Source organism: Macrosteles quadrilineatus, unplaced genomic scaffold, assembly GCF_028750875.1.
Source record: "Macrosteles quadrilineatus isolate MER2022 unplaced genomic scaffold, UCM_ALF_1.0 Scaffold_4__1_contigs__length_99947679, whole genome shotgun sequence".
Taxonomy (NCBI): domain Eukaryota; kingdom Metazoa; phylum Arthropoda; class Insecta; order Hemiptera; family Cicadellidae; genus Macrosteles; species Macrosteles quadrilineatus.
Window position 1 is genome coordinate 75,900,956 of NW_026542597.1, and position 22,001 is coordinate 75,922,956.

Here is a 22,001-nt window from a genome sequence, read left to right on the forward strand (position 1 = left end):
CTAAAATACTTGTTTTTCACAAAGTAAAACGTAATGACTTGTTTGTCAATAAGGGTATCAATAATTATGAATTGTTTCCTTCAGTCAATGCACCATTAAATGTGCGTCTAGAGACGAATTTTGGCTGTTTTATTAGAAAAGTAGTTACAATATTACTATGGAAAATTCAGTTTTTCTACTGCGATTTTTAAACGGTAAGAGATAGAAAGAAAACTTAAATACGTAAAATGTTTGTTAAAAAAGGACCTTTCACGTGGTATGAAATTTGTCATACCTTGCTATTTAAGAATTTTGAGTTTTCAGCTTTCTTTTATTCTTAAAATGTGAGATTTTTTAAAAATTAGAAAATAACATGGAAAATGCCCTTATTACAAGTTATCTTAAAGAGTAGATTAAGAATAAGCTTGGAAAGAAATTTGGCGCTGTTCCGTTCAGTAGTTCGGGTAATACGGTACTTAACTTCTAAGTCCTTTTTTAAAACGTTTTGACCCACCCTGTAAATACGGTTTAAGATAATTACATTTTTATTGCACCAAAATAGTCGGGGTGATTAGACCTTTAAATTGATGTATCACACAACCCATGTTTACATTTGAAAATTTCTCAAAAAGCACCCCTACCCCCCAAATTGGGCCCTTTTGGGGCATTTTTCGAAACTGAAAATAATTTTATTGGATTTGGCATGTCCAAATTAGGGGGAAATGAGAACAAACAAGTGTAAAAAGCCTTACCTTTGCACACAACAGATATGGAAAGTTTTCAAATGAACACCCTGTATAAATAGGCAAGCATGTTTCTTTACAACCTTTTTTCTCAGCTCGTGTTCATCATAGGGAAAATCTACACATACTTTTAGAAAGATAATTACATGGACCTTCTGGGTTGCCATGCTGGTGACGAAATAACAACGAAATATAAACAAAAATCTAAACAAATGGAAGAAATTCCAATCATATGTTATTACTAGCTGTAACCCGCGGGCTTTGCCCCGTTTAACTTCTTAATTTTCAAGATTATCTCGTTTTATGGCTCAATCACGTCCTGGTTGAAGTTTGTTCGCTACGCTCACTCACCTTTAGGTTGGAGCTCGTTCGCTACGCTCACTCACCTTTAGGTTGGAGCTCGTTTGCTGCGCTCACTTGCCTTCAGGTTAGCTCGTTCGCTACGCTAACTCCCCTCCAGGTTGAAGTTCGTTCGCTACGCTCACTCACCTTTTGGTTGCAAATTAGCTGTTTTCATAAATGTAAAATAAATAATAGTGCTGCACCCTGTTGGTAATCCTTGTAACTTTAATGCTATTGAACATCATAGAACAGAACCAACTTGTTTAATTGAAACAGCTGTTAAGATTCAATAATTCCATTTCTCATAAGGTTAAAATGGGAAACTCCAGAGCCACTGGGGCGGAGCCCGAAAGGATTTTTGAAATAAGAATATGCCTATATGTTAATCGGGAATGTGAGCTATCATCATGCCAAATTTCAGCCCAATCCGTCCAGTATTTTTCGCGTTCACTTGTCACAAACATACATCCATACATCCATACATCCATACATCCAAACTTTCTCATTTATAATATTAGTAGGATAATATTAGTAGGATTTACAGCGTGGGGTGAAAATATAGAAGTTTGTACATTAGATATTTTCGGTCGAGTTTTCGACCACTGGACGACCTCTAGTATTAGTTATTCTAGAGCGTGTATACCACTCTTGGCTTTTCCCCGTTTATCTTATGGCTAAAGTTTTTCGCGATTGGATAGATTTGATCCCAGCCCACATGAACACAAGTACTGCGCATTAACCACAAGACCCTTCCCATTGATATTAAATTATTTAAAATCAATTCTCCCAAGAAATAAAAAGGTATTTCTAAACTGCTCAAAATCGTTTAAATAATTCAAAACACAATATTTTCCGCATTTATGCAATAATTATTATTCTAATCCGCAAATCGCCGAAGTTTCTACTGAATAATCTGCGTCTCGTTACTAACTAATTTACAATTCAATTTTGGTTTAATATTCTCCGATCATATCCAATTAAAATGGACGATCGCTATCAAAGCGTTAGATTCCAACACTTATCGCTTTTATTACCCCGATTTACTCCCACTCGTGGGGAAATAGTGCTGAATGGGGTAAGTCGGGATTTGAATATGGACCTATCCCAACACCGGGCAGTATTGAGCGACAGTGTTGCCAGGGATACGATAATTGTTCGGTCGGTACCATAATTTTTTTTCTTATAAAGGAAAAACATCGTAGTTAATGTGATTGTGTGATATTTTGTAGAATAATACGATGTAACATTTTTTTATGTTATTTACTTTAAATATTCCAGCGGCGAGCTTGATGTTTGATGCTGGATATGAATGAGGACGAGTGTAGAATAGAGCGAGACGAATGTTTTTGTGAACTGTGCTGTTATAATGTTCGAATATGTTATATAATTATATGTTAAAAATAATTGTGGTTTATCATGTAGCTTACAAATGTATTAAAGTGATACCATACAAAATGCATAGATAATATAATTCAATAAATTAATATAATATATACTGTAGTATTTTAATGTTATACGACCGGGTTTTTACGTTTATACAGTACCACATGTCCTTAATAGACTAAACGATATAGACGGACAACTACAGGAACACTTAGCTGTTATCTCGTGGATGACACAGAAGAAGTATAATCCTGTACTACTAAGATAATGTTTGATTTGATTCACATGGTTTCTTCTACTTTCTACACTCATTCACACCGATTCGGCTTAAACGCAAAATACTCTAAAAATACGTTGCCTTTTTAACAAAATTATAAATTAAAAACTCATCCAAAACACATAACACAAATTCCCAGCTCATGGATTGCGTTATAGCTCCAATCAAAATCGAAAAACTATAATATTTTTCTGTAAAACAATAATAACTTAATCAAAAAAAAAAAATCATACAACATATTACGAGAATTCACGAAAAATTCACGTATTTACACGATAATCCGTGAGCGTCCGCACGATAATTCTGGTACGATTGTGCGCGCGCACCCCGGCTCCCCGCGACGCCTAGTAGATTGTGTCGCCGGTCACAGTACTTACAGCGGGGCCGGGTGGCCAAGAATGAGAGGGACTCTGAAAGATCTGCTGACGTGTACGTTTAGCAGCGAGCCTTGCCCAAGGAGCCAACGCCGATCTTCAGGTATATCAGGTACGATCACCTGTTTGTGCATTGTTGATCAGCTGATCCATTGTTGATTTGACCAGCGAAAAACACATGGTTGAGTGATGTGTTGCGAATCCGTATAGTGTAATCGTTTTGAAGTGTTGCAATGTTTGAATTTTGTTGTCGTGTTAAGAGTAGAATTTGAAATAGTATAGTACTAAAGAGGTTTTTATCTGTGTTGAAACTGTAACTTGGGATAATTAATGGGGAATGTTAAAATCGATTGCAACTAGGGATAGGCCTATAACTTTATTTTCAACCCATTTGACGAATATTCTACCACTCAAATAGTTTTTACCTAAACTAGTTAACATATTTCACTATGATTTATACATGTATATCAATAATATACAGTATATTATTGATATTCAATATATAGTGTAATATATTTTACTGTATTTTATCCTTGTCTGCATAATGAAAACTAGGACATTTTACTTTGTTTATGTGACTGGTAAGTGTACAATGCGTATTTTATGACCTTGAACTTAATTAGAGAAAGAGGGGTGGATCGCAAGAGGTGAGAAGTTTTAAGGGTGGCAGGGGGTGTGAGGGAATGAGAGAGAAAGAGAGAGAGAGAGTGAGGTTTAGGAGGAGCGGTGCACCACCCTTTTAGCATGACGTAATCAATGTGCCCCATGCTGTCATACATATACAAACATTGTTGAGCATCTATGAGATTGGAGGCAGTGGTTTAATAAATAAACTGTTAATAAAATCTTTTCTTGGTATGGAATCTTTCTTTTTTCATTTTTGGGGAAAACTGAATGTTTAAAATATTAAAAATACTTTGCCTATTTCAAATCTAAAGCTTTATTATAAAAAAGTGGGGTTTTAGATGGGGACAAACAAACTTATTGCTAACTTACGAAACTAAAACTTACAGGTATACTCTACAGCATCAAAGGATTATTACTCATCCATTTAAACTAATACGATCAAGAGGTATTTATTGGGAGTTCTTTTTCTGAAACCCGGTATATACTTGATCTCTATTAAAACCATCTTCACGTTAGTAAATGTCACACCGATTTTTGTGTGTTGTATCCCATTTTTAAATAGCTTGATCAGCTATTATTTTAGCAATTGAAAATTAATACTAAGGTATTTGTGAGAGTCTAAACAGTTATTGAAAACTTTTTTACATTTGAGCTTGTTACAATGACTTAATATGTCCAAATAATTTTACTCGGATCATGTAGAAGAATAAGGATCTCAAAAAATACAGTAGAACCTTGATAACAAGTCTCTCACGAGGATGATGAAATATGACTCATTATCATAAGGTTGTAATTGTGTAACTTTTAACTAAGGAATGTAGAAAAATGCTACACGTTAAATAAGTTTACAATTTTAAACTAAGCATATGTATATAATAAAAATATATATACCGACAATTGTGATAAGTCTTATATTTTTTAGCTTAGCTATATTTATACATCATTGACCTTGATATTGGGGATAGGGTTTAAAGAGCAGAAATATCTTAAGTATCCAGACAGGAATAGTGTTGTCGCGTGACTGACTAGGGGTGTGGTGCTGGAATTGGCCCACCAATCTACTGCAAGTCAGGCATTTACCTGGAGTACAGCTTAACTGGCTTGGATATATCACTTATGACATGCAACTCAGTTCCGCAAACCTATAGGCAGCATGATATAACTTTTAGGAAATATTTAAACCAACAACGAGAGAAAAATATTTAGAAATTTATTTTTGAATTCAAACTCTAAATTAAGTTTTGATTATAATATCACATAATTTTGTTCCTAAAATTACCTTTTTATACGTGTAAAAATGTATGTTCCATGATACAAAATTTGAATAAAAATTGAAAATAATGAGACAGATCATTACTTAGGTTGGAAACTGAACCTAGTTAGGAATTTAAAATTTTAGAATGCATAAAAATGTGAAAATTGGTCTAATAGAAATAACGATATTTGAAATATTTAATTTTAAAATCTTCAGAAATAGTTTATTTTTTTAATTTCTTTTGTTTGCTTAGGTATTTTAAATTTCTAACAGTATCCTGAAAGTTTTTATCAGTCTAATTTTTTAATTAAACAAAAAATTATCATGGATTATTGGATTACAACTGCCTGAGTCAAAAGAATAATAAAATCATATACATACAGGTATTCCAAAAGAAAAATGAGTTGGGTGGATATCAGAATTGGTTAGTTTTTTCATCGACAAGTTTTAATGATTTTATATAGTGTGATAGGGACAATTTGGCTTCTGTGAGGTTGAAAAGAGCTTGCAAAAACTTTTTTATTGCATTTTCAACCTTTAATATATTTTAAAGTATCCACAACCGAAATATCTTAAAATATATATGCAGTCCGCAAACCAGAATTTTCTATTTCTGTCGGCGGGATTTGAATGGATTAGTTCACTAAAATAACCTCACCGCCTGACTGTAAACCACCAATGCTTACATCAGCAAACACGTGAGAGAATACTCTGTCTATTCTTACCAGATGAGTCTATTTTGAACCACTGTAGTGCAGTTTTATCAAATTTAATCATTTATTGAAACAAAATAAATATGTTAAATCTATTTTATATGGCCTGTTGATACACAACCAACCTTTTTATCTGTAATCAGATGTTTTGCTTTTACTTTGAAATATTTGTTTATTAGAATCTCTCGGGGAGCAGAACCTGTACCTCTTAACCTGTGCTCATTGAACAAACTGTCAAATTATAGCTATTTACATTACAAGTGTAGGAAGAGCGTTTTTACATCACGCAGATGAATGTTGTGCAGCTAGGGGAAGCGAGTCGCATAATTGTCCTAAGTGATGTAAACAAGCTCTTGCGTAACGTGTAACGTACAAGATTTTACCTGACCTGACAATATACAGTAGGTTACTAACAATATTTTTCATTATCCATTTCACTCATCTTCTAACAGTAACGTTCTTTTACAAACAAAAGCTAGGTTAGGAAAATTCTTCAAAGTATAACAATAAAATTCAAGCGCACAGCTGATTTTTAGCTTTAAATGTCGTTGGCTCCATAGAGGTATATTTTTTAAGTTATAAGCACTCAATGTTATTTAAATGGGATTCATTACCTCACCGAGTGAGTTTTTTTTCAACTTTACATCACTCGTGAAGTAAAGTTTCAAAAACTCACTCGGGGAAGTAATGAAACCCATTTAAATAACATTGAGTGCTCAACTTAAAAAATTATACCTCCTATGGAGCCAACGTTTAACGCTAGAAATCAGCTGTGCGCTTGAATTTTATTGTTATCCTTTAAAGAATGTTCCTACAACCTAGTTTTTATTTGTAAAAGAACGTTACTGTTAAAAGTTGAGTGAAATGAATAATGAAAAATATTGTATGTAACCCCCTGTAGCCTATATTGTCAGGTCAGGTAAAATCTTGTACGTTATACGTTACGCAGGAGCGTGTTTACATCACTTAGGTGAATAATGCAACTCGCTTCCGCTCGTTGCACAACATTCATCTGCGTGATGTAAAAACGCTCCTACTACACTTGTAAGGTAAATAGCTATTACAGCTGACTTCAATATATATTTGACTATTTACATTATTTCAAAATGTAAACATTGAATCTTTGGAAGCCCATGGAGCGTAGCCCAAGGGAAATATGAAAATATAAATTTAATATTGCAATTTAATCCATTTAGGTGCTATTATTCAAGTTTAAAGTCTAGCTCATCGGGAAGTAAGTTTAAAATTGATTGCAAAATTTGTACCGAACAGACAAGAAAGCGAGCTAATAAAAACGTGTTAAAAATGTTAAATAAAATGCTTACATAGCAGACATGGTGTCGCTTAATCAAATTAATGCATTAACATGTTATGATATATTCTAGTGAAAGATGTTGCACTCCATTCACAAAATTTAGGTTTTAGGGGAAGAAATCACCTCCATTTCAACCCGCCTTTAAAACAATAGCCGAGGTAACGGTTAAATTTAAACAAACATTTGTATTCATCCTGTATCAGCTGCGAGATACATTACGCAATAATGTGTTGGGGGAGTTCTCCTAAAACTGCCTACATTTTGTGAATGGACTACAACATATTGATTTCTTTCAAAATGATGTATTTGTACAGAAAGAAGGAAAGTTTGTTCTTAGCTGTAAATACAACTCACAATTCTATGAAAAATAAACACCTATACAGTATTTACTACTATACCTTCACTCAAATCGACATGTATATAATCGACTTTATACATTAACAGCTTTCATAATAGTGCTTGTTCAAATCACAAGGATAGCCAAAACAAAATGATGAGAAGAACGTTAGATGAGTACTACCACAACTATTTGCAATATTTACACAACATAGGAAATATGAAAATCTAAAAACAAATCATCTCATTAATCGTTTATCAAGTTTGTGCCAAAACTATCAAAGGTGTTTTCAAGAGCAATTCACTAAAGAGGAAATGATTTTCTGCCAAGTTTAGGAAGCTGATATCATCATGCATAATTAATACGTCCTGTTCCGTAACCTACAGCCGAGATATTCGCCAAGATCTCGTGGCGTTCATCTTGACAGTGAACATGTGACTTGTCTGGCATAACGTACTCCATCGCAGTAGTGGCTCACTATGCCAGAGTTGGCAACTTCTCGTAGTGCACGACATTTGTAAGCTGCCAGACAGTGACAATAAGTTTCTTTTACGTTTACAGTTTCGTCTAGAACATGGATTATCTAGGTAGTGGTTAAAATGTTCGCTTTCAAATGTGAAAGATCCTGGTTCGACTTCAAGCCAGATTTATTCTGGGATAGACACTACTTTTAATTGAGCTATCCATTGATAATTAACAGTGCCATCACAATTGCTATCCAATACTTGGAGGATGCAGGGTTATTGAAAAAGTGTTATTGATGGCATGTTTTAAACTTGAACTAATCTGAGAAAGTTTTATTTGTGATGCCAAATAATACAAAATACACAAAATTTTGTTGTGCAAATAATCAAGCAACACCGTAATACTAATTCCTTCCAATTTAATCACTAATACTACATTCACCAAAATCAAATCAGGTCAAAAAGTCTTTTGATGTACATCAGGCACATTAAATTGTGTCAAAACTTTCTAACTTAAGCTTAACCTAAAAAGCTAGTTTTTATAAAAACATTACTGTCCTGTTGAGGACAAGATTCCGCAACCAGAAAGATGTAAGACTCCCATGGAAACACAAATCAAGTTCCAGATAGCTCAAAAACACATTATTTCCACGTACAAAAAATACTCCTCTTAAATCTTTCATGTTATTTTTACATGGAAAATTATTTCACTTTAGCATTTTCACTTTTTAACCGTGAAAATTATGTTATTTTTACATTATGTTCTGGTATGTGTCAACTTTATACTCAGTAAATGAGTCTGCTATAAAAGCCAAACCATTCTTGATTTTCTGTCACTAAGTTTGATGGTGTGAAACGTTAGGATAACAAATAGCTTTATGTGATAGATGAAGTGTCATGAGTCGAAAGAGAGAGATAGAGAATATCTGTAGGTGGGAGAGAGATAGAAAATGTGGGGGGGGGGGTTTACCCCCCCCCTGGTCTGGTTACTAATGCTGGCTCAGAGAGACTTTATGATCCATAACATATAAGAGATGGTTGACCCATATAACAGATTGTAAACACAAGTTTCATCTTTTATTCATAGGTTTATTCCAGGTCAGACGAACTCAGTATATTTTTTGTGTAATGATAACTGTTTTACTTGATCGACTTGAAAATTAAAATTCATCTACTTTAAAATTGAAATTAATTTGTCTTTGGTGGTTCAACATCAAGAGCGGTTTGATTGTGGTTAAAAAAGAATGAATTTTCTCTGAAAGTATAGGAACAAAGTGTTCAGGTCAACAATGTAACAATATAAACAGCTCATTTCACAACAGACAATGTTTTTGGGAAAGCTATAACAAATTCCTAATTTATTAAAATACACTACCTACTTACTATTTGTGTTGAAAGGTTGTAAGAGAACATGTATGTTAGTCCTAAAGTTATCTTCTTTCTTAAGTCAAAAAGTGTTTGGAAATCAATAAAGGTATTAGTATCTAGTACAAGTGGGATAAAGCATGGATTGATTGATACAAATTGCTTGCACATTGTCAACAACAGAATATGGCTGTGGTGTTATTTATCAACAATCAATCACACCATGACACTTTGGCTGGTATTTTGATACAGTATTGATTTGACCTTTCCCATCTGATCCAAACAATTCATAACTGGTCCCTCAATTAATTCTAGTAAATTTTAACATTAGGTCCAATAATATTTTGCTCTTAACATTTTTTTTTATATAAAAAGTATTTTCTACAACTGTATCAGTATTTGTAACAGTAGTAAGGCTTAGAACTATAAATATTTAAAAAAAATTGCAAAACAAGCTTTTCAAAACTTTGAATGTTTGCGTTTTTTCGAAAAAGTTCGTTACATAATTACAAAAAAAAACTTTATGGGTGAAAAAAATTCTGAAAAATATGTTCAATGTGTTGTATTAAAGTTTAATGGCATTTTAGATGCGGTTAACCTTTGGCAAATTTTGAAAGCCAAAAGATAATTTCGAAAACACGTTTCCAGGTTTTACATTCCTGTCATAAAAATTGTTACAAACAAGCTGAAAATATAAATTTTATGGAAATAAAGTTAAATAAAACATAAAAAATGTTAATATACAGAGTACTTGGATTTTTGTAAGTAGAAAGATTCTATGAAGTTGGATCTTACTTTTCTTGTAGAGCTCCAAACATGAGTGTCTAAACTTTTTTCCCCCGACAATTGTCAAGGGCCAGTAAATTCCTAGTTTTTATATGTCATGTTGTTAAAAATAGGTATAATTTATATGAAACTAACAAATTACAACTGGCTAGTTTTCAGCTAATTTAGTCCATAGGTTTTTGGAAAATGGAAAGACATGAAGACTTAATCAAAGGACAACTAGTTTCTATAATACCAATATACATACCATGATGCGGATAATTATCTGAAATTATTATTTAGCTATTGGTTCTACGAGCATATTAACTATTAAATTAAAATTTTATGAATCCTGTCAAACCATTAAAGACCATGAGGTTAACTACCTTGTTCATTTAGCAATTTTGATTTTCAAATGCAGCAAGAATTAGGGTCACAAAGTATATTTGTCAAATAAACACAATTCCTGCTAAATATAAAAAGTCGTCAAACGTTCTAATATTGTTAAGCACCAAATATACATGTCTAAAGAACCATAAAGTTCATGTCAAGGCTCCACCAATTGATTTGACTTTCTTCCAGCTGGGCCTTAGTCATGCAATCCAAACTATTTTTGTTTTTAAGTTTTCCATCTTTGTTCTCGTAGTTCATTAGAATTCAATCTGAATGCTTGAAAGATCTTAAGTTTTGTGTTTAAATAGTTTAATATTGAACCAATTATTTCATTCCATTCCTTTTATATTGCATGAAAACAAATAATTCTTTTGAAGATTGCGAACTTGATTTCAAATGTAACCTTAAGAAGGACCCTTTAAAAACTGATAAAAAGTCTGAAAATGTAATTTACAGTATTGTAAAGATCCACCCATTTACTCAATGGCTTTACAGTTCTATCAGAAATAGTTTCATCATTTTAAGGGCCTCTTGACGTGAGTGCTGTTCAGCCCAAACTAGGCCAAACTGAGATGGAACTCCTTTCTTCATAATGGAAGTGCTTCTGAATAGAACAATATGATGCTCAAAACTGAATTATAAATTTCATACAAAGGCCACTAAAACTCTTGATCACTGGGCTTTTAACAAAGTTTGTTGATGGATATGTGTACCATAAAGAAATTGCATTAATCTAACTTCACTGTCTCGTTCTATTGGTTGCAATTCTTTGAATACATCTAACCTATTTACATACACACATTGGAGTATGCATTATTTTTTAGAAGTACCAATAGTATAATGATTGAGAAAATGTTCAATTCAGCTGAAGTGCATGAGTAAAGTTTAAGAGATAAATGGATTTCCCTGTATTGGGTGTGGCACCTCTTCAATCAAAGCAATGTATTAAATATAGAGTTACTTTGCGATTTAGGAAGTTAATGGCGGACGTAGAAAAACTGTCTTACTATTTGATAGGATCATAACTTTTCTAATGGATTGATTTCATCTTTGGTTTAGCTTATGAAATTCAGTTACATTTTCTAAGGGGTAATTTAACAGAAAACACAAAATTAACGGGTGTTGAAGAAAAATCAGAGGTCTTTTTTTTATTGAAATATAAAATGAAAAATGTTGAGAGGAATTTCAAAATTTTGCATTTTATATTTAGTGAGGTGCTGTATTTAGAAAGGATCCAAACGAAGTGCTTAGTCACAGTTTTTATGCATTTAGAAACTGTTAAGGAATTCTGACGAATCCAAACATATGTTCACAGTCTAGATATTGTGAGATGCTGTTTAGGAACTCTGATGAATCCAAAGTTTTGGTCACAGTCTAGATGTTGTGAGAAGCTGATTAGTAACTCTGACAAATCCAAAGTTGTAGTCACAGTCTGCATGTTATGAGATGCTGTTTAGGAACTCTGAAAACTCCAAAGTTGTATTCACAGTCTGGATGTTATGAGATGCTGTTTAAGAACTCTGAAAACTAAAAAGTTTTGGTCACAGTCTACAGTCTAGATGTTGTGAGAAGCTGTTTAGGAACTCTGAGAAGTTCAAAGTTATGGTCACAGTCTAGATGTTGTGAGATGCTGTTTAGGAACTCTGATGAATCCAAAGTTATGGTCACAGTCTAGCCGGATATTGAGAGATGCTGTTAAGGAATTCTGATGAATCCAAAGTTATGGTCACAGTCTAGCTGGATATTGAGAGATGCTGTTAAGGAATTCTGATGAATCCAAAGTTATGGTCACAGTCTAGCTGGGTATTGAGAGATGCTGTTAAGGAATTCTGATGAATCCAAAGTTATGGTAACAGTCTAGCTGGATATTGAGAAATGCTGTTTAGGAACTCTGATGAATCCAAAGTTATGGCCACAGTCGGGTATTGTGAGATGCTGTTTAGGAACTCTGATGAATCCAAAGTTATGGCCACAGTCTGGATATTGTGAGATGCTGTTAAGGAACTCTGATGAATCCAAAGTTATGGTCACAGTCTAACATATAGTAAGCATGTTATGAGATGCTGTTTAAAAACTCTGATAAATCCAGAGTTGTAGTCACAGTCTGGATGTTGTGAGAAGCTATTAAAGAATTCCAATGAATCCAAAGTTGTTGTCACAGTCTGGATGTTATGAGATGCTGTTTAGGAATTCCACTGAATCCAAAGTTACGGTCACAGTCTGGATGTTGTGACCACGTCAGACAAGGCTATTATAAGCCGCTGGCCTACTGAGACTTGTTCCTTGGCCTGAAGCTCTTGTCTAAATATATCCCTCCTGCCCCCACTCGGGTTACCTCACTGTCATTCTCTCTCTCTCTTCAGTGTCTCGTTTGTTTGTTTGTTTTATACGTTGTGGTCTAGGAATTCCATTATGCTTTAGTGTTTGCTTGCCTGTTCGTTTAGTAAGACAGCAGGTGCAATTTCATATTGTACAGTAAGCAGATTAAATGAAGTTCAAAAGACAAATTTGATGATGGATAACAAAAAACAAATAACTCATTTGGTGGAGTTCAAATACTTTTGTAATACTTTTGAATGGATCTGCTGTCAACAATGACAACAATTACTGTGCAATCGACAACAGTGATATTTTAAATGGATCAAGCTAGCTACAAAACTTCTTGATTGTCCGGAAACCAAAATAAGGAAATTAATATATTTGATGACAAATTGAGACTCAAATTGAAATTAAGTACATTGCCACTCTATTTTTATATAAACAAATATAAATGATTTTGCAAAGATTAATCCATAGAGGGGTGTGTAAAAATAGATTGTATTATTTCCAGACTAAATCGTAAAATGTCTGAAATTATAATTAGCACGAGGTGAAAGAAAAAAGTGACAGAAATATCTCAGCGGAACTTGTTCTTCAGAAAGTGAATTTATGATTTGTGGTCATACACTGTCATTAGTGTCAACATCAACCTCCCTGAGTATTTATCATTCACGCACGTTTTATATAATTTTCTCTTCATTTTTAAGGCCCAGATAACCAAGCTGGGTTTTTGAATAGTATTAAATCTTAAACTTTTTTGGCACAATTCAGGATGAAAAACTTCAAATGATGATCGAATTAAAAAATAGGTTAGAGTTTAGGTACCTATTGTAATGTAATACTAAGTTTTAAGGTACAAAAGGCCAATATATAATATTTTTTTAATTCCACAAGAGATTTAAAAAGTATATTTTTTCATCTTCAGACTGTATTTTATTTTTTGAAATAGGTATCCCGTTTCAATTTTTACTGGACAACTTTTTATAAAGTCTAAGTAAAACTGAAAGGAATGTGTTGATTTTGCCTTTTCACTTGGTTATGGTCCAAAAGGAGCTGTCTTGGTAAATAAGGGATAATGTTACGAAACCCATTATTTTGTTAGGAAACCTTACGCGAAAGGTCACAATATATCTCTGGCACCAACCCAACTAAACTAGTTCAATGCACAGCTGCATTGTATTATATTCACAGTAGTCTGGTTTATAAACTAAATTTAAAATAACACAATGTGGTCAATGTCAGATTAACTAATGAAAAATAAACTCGAGAAACTTTCAACAAAGCAAGCTAAACAACAATGTATCATCAATCTTGCTTCATTGAAAAGTTTTGTTTGTAGTTGTTTCGCAATATTTCTGTGAACTTTCAACTATATTTTTAATCGCTTGAAACCACAAACTCTGTTACTGCTAGTTCATTTTTCATCGGTCGTTCTTTTTCCTCTGTTTTACGCTGCCAATGACATAACTTCAAGTATATTTTAACATTGTTTCACCAATTTCTATAAGTTAAGTCCTGACTATAATTTATCACAGTTTCACTAAACCTTTGACTTTTTTAGATACCAGATTAGATATTTTATGTAGCCAATTGATTCAACTAGAATACAGTTTAATGAGCCACATAGAGTGTGCTACATTTAAATTTACAGTATTTTCTTTCTTAATTCTCGATACTTTGATCACTAGGGACATAATGCTGACTTGGATCATTGGGCTTTTAATAAATGATCCCAACTAAATAAACAGCTGATCTTAGTCAGTAGCTTCACAGATAGTCTCACCATCTACACTCCACTTGGATAGCCAAGAGATGTAGTTACTGATCTTATATTACTAGTAACTTCTTTAAAATGTGAGCTAGGAAATATTTACTCGGGGACGCCGCAATAAATGGGCCCTATGAGCCTGGACCCAGAGGTTTTAGGTTTGTTAGAAGCACAAGGAACAAATCCCCTGTAGGGTAGGTGGAGAGGGGCGCAATTATTGTTTGGGCCCACAGCCCTTCACATGCAAACAGGCAACCATAGGCCTGTAATTACTTCAACTTATAAACAGATTTCAACGTAGGAAATAACTGCAAAAATATATTAATTAAAAACATATGTGTACGTTATTAAAATTACAAGTAGATTTTCAAGCTCAAAGACGGCCACTCTATGATTTATCTGCAAAAGTGAAATATATCTTCCCGTGAACTTGCAGCTGACATGTCTATTTACGTTCCGAGACAGCTCAGAGGGATGAATAGGAAGGAGATGTGAATGGAAGCCATTTGCGCACGGACGGAATCCATGCAATAAAACATGTGGCAATATTGAGCTCTCAGCTGAGCTTGCAGACTATTGTCAGTTCTAGCTGTCAATACTGATATCCGAAGTGTAAACGATGTTTGATGGCGGCTTTTATCCTTCAATTTGAATCTACTTACTTATAGGAAGTCTGGAGTTTGCTATTCCAAATCTTGTAGTATGAAACATGGACGTGGCTGGTATAGAGGTAATGGAACTTCTCTCAAGAAGGTCTGGGTTCAAATCCTGTTGAATACAAATTGATATTAGCTATATGAATTAACCATATAATTTGGAGCACACTGGAATAGGTCTATCCGCAAAAAATTAACAAAAGGATAGGATCCTAAAGCAAAAGGATCTTTCTCTCTACTGTAAAACTCCCACCTCAAGAGGGTTCCACCCGCCGGCTGTTTACCACGTAATTATGGCCCTACAAAAAGAACCTCCTGGCATTATTTAAGTGTTTATCAAGTTGAAATAAACTGTAAAAAATTCACAACGATCCAAACTATGCACTGGCTGCATTGAACTTTGTAGGGTCAACCGGGGCTAATATGAACAAAAAAAGTAAACTTTTGACATTAACTCAAAAATGGTAAATGACAGAAGAAAAGAAAAAATAGTAGTGTATACAGCTCTTTTAGCTGAATCTATTTATTTACTAACAAAAACCATAAATGTAACCATTATAAAAAAAAAAATTAAAAACCACTGTTCACATTAGCCCTGCTAAAAGGGGCTAATGTGAACAGCCCATGGGGCTAATGTGAACACTCTTAATAACTCTTTATTTACAACACTAGGCATATGTGGGGGCTGTTGTGAACAAGCCTAGGGTCTAGTCTACCAGTTGCAATAAGTCTCAATATTTTATCTTAAATAGTTTTTGAGATATGAAGGTATCTTTGGAGAGCCGCAGGTCGCCCTACGGTAACCCTTTTTTTTAAAACCATTTATAAATATTATACAGGGCTAATAATAAGATATAAACAAGAAAAAAATTATCTGTCAACATACCTGAGTATTTATTAAAAATTACTTCCACATACAAATTGTTTAAAGCACTTAAAAAAACAATAGTCTAATTTAAGACAATGCAAATTGTTCGTTTAGGCAAATGACAGTTTATTGCACTTTTAGGCCTATTAGGTAAATATAAAAATGTGGGCTAGGCCTATTCAACACCTTAACTGTTGTCTTTGTAAAATTAAAACTGTTTTATCACTGTAAGGCCTTCAAAGAAGTTTATTGAGGAACTTAAGCCTCAAAAACTTCGACAATTTTGTCGAAGACATACTTATGTCTATCACTGGTTCCACATACATTAGGGGCTGGAAGTTTCCCCAAAATGTCAGTGGTAGAAACAATAAATATATCATCTTCTTTTTTCAGGAATGATTTTTTTTTCTCATCACAGGATTTAAATCCCATCACTTCGATCTCCCCGTCAGCCAGTGTTTTTAACACTGTAGCGACATAGCGGAAGGTGGTACTGTTCACAATAGCCCCCATTCACTGTTCACATTAGCCCCCCAACTTTGAAAGCTTATAACTTTGGCTGTTATTAATATATTTTAACTTTGGGAAAAGAAAAATAATCCCCAATTCTTATTTAACAAAATTCAGGCTTAAGATTATTCCTACAACCAATGTAAAAATTGTTATAACAAAAGTTTTCACTTTGCGCGGAAAAGTTTTTTGGGCGGAAAAAGAGTGTTTTAACAAAGTATTTTTTTAAAGTACCTAAAAGTCAAATTTGAAGTTTTCTCATTATGGACACAAAAAATACAATAAATTTCCTTTCTAATTATATTTTTTTCATGATTAAAAATCCCAGATAAAGGACTTTTTAAGTCATTGTTCATATTAGCCCCAATATTTTGGTGTGTTCATATTAGCCCCGGTTGACCCTAATTGTTTCTTTAAGTGTTTACAAAATCAGTTTTAAAATCCGTAAAATTAGGCCTAGTCTTTTTCATTTGCGATTTAAACTTCTAAATACCTAATACTTAAACTATATTTTTACTCCACCCACTGTAAGCTCTGTAATGTTAAGAGCACAAAAATCCCACAATAATTGGAAACAAATTAGTTTTAGAAAGTTGGGAGCTTGTACTGTAGATGCATATTTAGAATCATTAGCATGTTTACCGGCATCTTGATTTGACCTGGTAGAACACGCTCTTAACGTCAACAACATTTATTATTTAGTATGAAATACAACTTTTAAAAAGTAATCCCCAATTCCCAGCTTATTTTCAAGAGTAAAAAAATGATTTTGCAATACATTAGTGACAAAATATAACTAAACAAAACATTAGACGGAAGATAAATGATTGTAGTGGTCGCTTGTGAATAGAAAGCAAATAAGGGACACATAATTACCTATTGAATTTCGGTTACACGAAAGAAAAGAGTCAGTTGGTCAGGGACAATTGAAGATTGAAAAGTTGATTGGGAATCAAATAAGCACATAAAACATTGATAGATAATATTATGGGATTCAGGGTTGCAAAATATTAAAGATAATTTTTTGCAGGGGAGTTATAAAGCTGAAAAGTATTTTCATTATTCTTTTTCATCTTACTTACATTCGCCTCTCCTCTGAATGCCTACATCCGATCCAGATTGAGTTGAATCATGAATGTGAGAGCTAGAAATTAATGGTGAATGACTAAATTAAATTTACAGCAGATCTTAAACCAGAATAAATAATTACATCCGGTTACCATTAGCTCATACTGAAAAATAAGTTCTTGGCTAACAGATTTATTTTATCGCTACAGATGTAAATGACAGGGAGGAATTTAAAGCACTGTAGGGATTGTTTAATGAGTTGAGTTTTCTCATTTTGTAAGTAAAATAAGACCTCTCACTGCATTCTTTCTGCCGTTGTTTTGTTCCTTTGGTAAAAAACTGTAAATGAAAATGAAAACATAACAAAATTAGATATTTTTTAAACCTTTTTACAGTAAACTAACTTACTTGTAAGCAATTATTTTAATGGGAAACCGTATTTTAATACATCCTTCTAGCTTTAAATTTTTTCACTAATGAGCACTTATAGTTACACTTTTCTGCACAAAGTATGAAGAAGTATATTTTATACTCTTATGAGCAATGTTTGCTTGTATGTATGCTTGCACAAAGATCTTAAAAATATGGCTTCAACGATTTCCTTCAAATTTTGCAAACAATTTATTTCTGGCCTAAAAACGTGATTGACGACTGCCACTAAATCAGGAAAATTTGAATTTCACTGCACAACTCATTTGAAAATTTTCAAATTTAACATTGGCTCTATGGGTTGCCAAGTAACTATGTTGGTTGAACAAAATAACAAGAAAAAAGTAAACAAAAGACTCGTAACATGTGTTTATAACAAGCCATCCTCAGTATACTAGCAAATTACAATATACAGTACAAAGGAAAAAACATCAGTTGTTACTATTGAGCAAAGATTACACCGAAAATTACTCGATATAAGGAAAAATAGTTCCGATAAAATACTGATCATTTTACTTGGCTCTCTCCTACCAAAACTTAATCCCCAAGTACTGAGGCAATTGTTAGCAAATTTTATTTTAACAGTTAAACCAATGTTTAATAATATATTTATTTTATGTATATTAGATTGTAAACAAACATTTTCAATCAGCTGTTTTAATTCAAACAAACTGTAAAAAGCATGACAAGTGATTTTTGCTAGGTTAAAATTTCCATTATAATAAATTTAAATTCCATTGAAACTTAAATAATTAAAGCCAAAATTAGTTGTAAAATGAAATGTGAGTTTCCTTTATATTGCTTTTACAATCAAAATAAACTATATACCAAGTTTTTTTCTTATGTACAATGTAGAGTACAATCTGTACAGTACATCTTTATCCCTGTTTTTGGGGGAAATCCAATGATTTTTCATACAGTTTTTTTAGGTACCTAGTGTCAACAGTGTGTGTTTGGAACAAAAGGTGCATTCTAAGTCCCAATACCAATTATTATAGATTTTTGCTAGGTAGCCAAGTTTTCAATATATTTCATAGTTAGCAGTGACGTAGCCAGGATTTCAAAATAGGGGGGGGGGACGACCGTCTAAAAGGGTAAATAAAAGGCTAAAAGCTAAAAGGTAAAAGGGGGTTCCGGGAAAAATTTTAAAAATATAGGCCCTAAAACTGTGTTTTTTAACTCTCTTGGCATTGAAAATCATCAACCCCAACGCCAATACAGAATGATTATATAATTTTACATTTAATTTAACAAAAAATATTATATTTAAGACCGGAAGGGGGGGGGGGGGTCCGGACCCCCAGGACCCCCCCTGGCCACATCACTGTAGTTAGTTAGTTTTATACTAATTGAATTATTGTAAAAAAGAGCGTGAATCCTAAACACATGTTGGAGAACTCTTAACAACAGTGTATTCCAATGCAGGTATCAAAAGCCTCAACTGTTCAGAACATTAGTTCATGCTAAAACCTTTTACTGTAGTGATTACAATTCATTTTACAAGTATAGAAATTTTTTTCTGTTGCAGGAAACAATGTGCGGGGTGGCAAGGAGTGGTGTGGGCTGGACGGGGATGTCGGGGACACAGGCTGCGGGGGTGTCGGGACGGAGGCGGGGGAGGGTTCCGACGCCGGGGACCAGCTGGAGGGGACGGACACAACTCCGGACGACGCTCTTCACCTCCAGAGACGGGTGGGACTCCTCAGTGGGGTGGCTCTAATCGTCGGAACTATGATCGGTAGGTTGTTCACAATTAAAATGCCTACCGGTATAAGTTATACTTTTTTGGAGAAGTCAGCAACCTTAGCACGGTTGTTATTATGGTTATTGGTTTATTGTCAAAATTATGGTTTTTTGTTTAACCATACATTTGTCATTCCACATAGTCCTGGGTCTATGCGTTTAAGGTAAGGGTTAAGTTGGTACAGTACTAGAGTGAACTGCACTGATAAAATTAAGTGGCGAGCACCGAACGAGAATCCACAACATCGCTGCCATAGTTCTTCATGATACCGACTGAGCCACCAACTTGCCTAATAGCATTGACTTTTTAGAGTCTGATGTATACTAAATGCAAGTTGCATCCATAGTACAGAACAGGGTCTTATGCAAGATGGTCAAGCTATTGACAACACTGGAAACCTCGTGTATATCGTCATGCAGGTTGTGTCAACTTCTTATGACCCTCGTGAAGGCACTAAAGTTTGATTTACTTATTTGGTACCTACTGTAATTCTTCAGTTAATGCTAAGATAGTACAAGGAGATTTTCAGAAGAACTCCCATTTGTTATGTTCAACTGTGTGTTTCAGGGTCTGGGATTTTCGTATCGCCGTCTGGCTTGTTGATCCGCACGGGATCGGTCGGGATGAGTTTCGTCATCTGGATAGCATGCGGCGTCTTGTCGCTTTTAGGTAGGTCAATAGACAAGACGGGATTGATTATTCCTTCAACAATACAAACATAATTGTACTGGACATCATCAATAGTAAAAGACTTTTCACAAATTAAGTGGTGCTAAATTAAATCCACAATGGAAAAAAAGAATCAGCTGGTGTTTTGTATATCAAATCTGGGAATGTGGTGTCTATTGGTGAAAAAAACTCTATAGAACAGCCAATAGAGTTGAGAATGTTGAGAATATTAATAGGTTGTTGATGCTAATGGTTTTATTTTTTTACATTTTATTCAGAAAAATGGATCACACAATCTTGTTAAGGTAAAACTTGTTCATTGATAGATAGCAAAAACTATAGGCCTAGCGCTATTGGAAGAAATCTCCCATGGCCCTACTAAAAATTGTGGAAGAATGAGGTGTTACAACTTCATATATCATATTTTTTTGTTTCATTATTTTCCACAAATTGTATAGTTTTTTTGGGTTTGTTAATTTCAATTAGAAAATGCACACTTTTCTCTATTAGTATAATTGTGCTTGCACGAATACTTATAATAATTCTTTTTTTATGTGCAACTTATAGTCGTATTGTACTATACATTTTAGTTAGGATGCAAGAAGTTAACAACATTTAACTTTTTTGGTTTGCAATAGATTGGAATACTTGCTGTATCCAATATTTAATCGTAATATTTACTCTATATTATCCATTTATGTACGTTATATGTATAGAAGACATAGGCTAGTTTCCTACCATACTTTGTAATATTGTTAAATAGGAAAAAGTCATACACCCATTGAAAAAATAACTTCCTCAAATTCACACTCCAATTTCACAACCTCTATAAAAAGCATCCGAGGATTGATGCCAATTTGGACTTGTCTTCATTCATTGCACGTGTTGCTTTTGACAACTCGTGATCCTGACTGAACTATTTCTATTTTTGTCGAATGTAACTGAAAATATTTTTGATCCCATTTATTTTCAAAAAATTATGATAAAATTTGAAATTAATTATGATATTTTTATTTTCTGGTATTAAGTTAATGTAAATAATATTCTTATTTTCAAATTTGAATTTTTGTACATGCTAAGGAGGAAGAGACTTGTGGTACGAATTTTACTTGTTGAAATAAAGTATTTTTAATTTACATCTAATTTACAATGATGTCGAAGCCCAACAAAATGAATGGTAATAATTTTGATTGTGAATCTGAACGTTTTAAAACCGAATTCACTTCTCGGAACAAAAAGTGAAGAGAGCTATCAAGTGTTGAGTGTTAAGTGATGATGTGCCTCACATTGACTTAGTTAACCCTAGGTCAGCGCAGCACTCGGGTATCACGTGATGTCTCCGGCCATTTAATTCCGATCCTTGACTCTCAGTTTGTCTTTGTCTCGCAATGAACTTATTAACATCATATTCTAGAAACATACCATTGAAAGTAACATCATTTTTGTTCCTTGGTAAAAATATCCTTAGAAAATTCAGTACTTACTCTTAAAATAAATTCAAATATACTTTTTGTTTGAGGCAAACTTAAAAACTTGAAAGGAAAAAGTCTACGAAATTAATTTAGAGTGATTTATAGATGTTTTTTGATATTTAGACAGAAAATTCTAGATTAAATGTACCATTGAGAAGAATAAAAT

At 33.5% G+C, this 22,001-nt stretch overlaps 1 protein-coding gene across 3 annotated transcripts in view; it reads left to right on the forward strand.

Annotated features, from left to right (window-relative positions):
* The window catches only part of LOC128992081 (b(0,+)-type amino acid transporter 1-like), a 53,301-nt gene that overhangs the window by 17,608 nt on the left and 13,692 nt on the right, over positions 1-22,001 (forward strand). For 2 of the 3 annotated variants that reach the window (XR_008490689.1, XM_054415484.1), the window contains exons 1-3: positions 3,090-3,210; positions 19,479-19,688; positions 20,262-20,363. Coding sequence is in view for 2 of the 3 variants with exons in the window: in XM_054415484.1 (XP_054271459.1) it covers positions 3,123-3,210; positions 19,479-19,688; positions 20,262-20,363 (400 nt within the window). In the remaining variant the exon portion in view is untranslated. Of the gene's footprint in view, positions 1-3,089; positions 3,211-19,478; positions 19,689-20,261; positions 20,364-22,001 lie in introns of those variants that run through there. The other variant, XM_054415485.1, reaches the window with a different exon arrangement.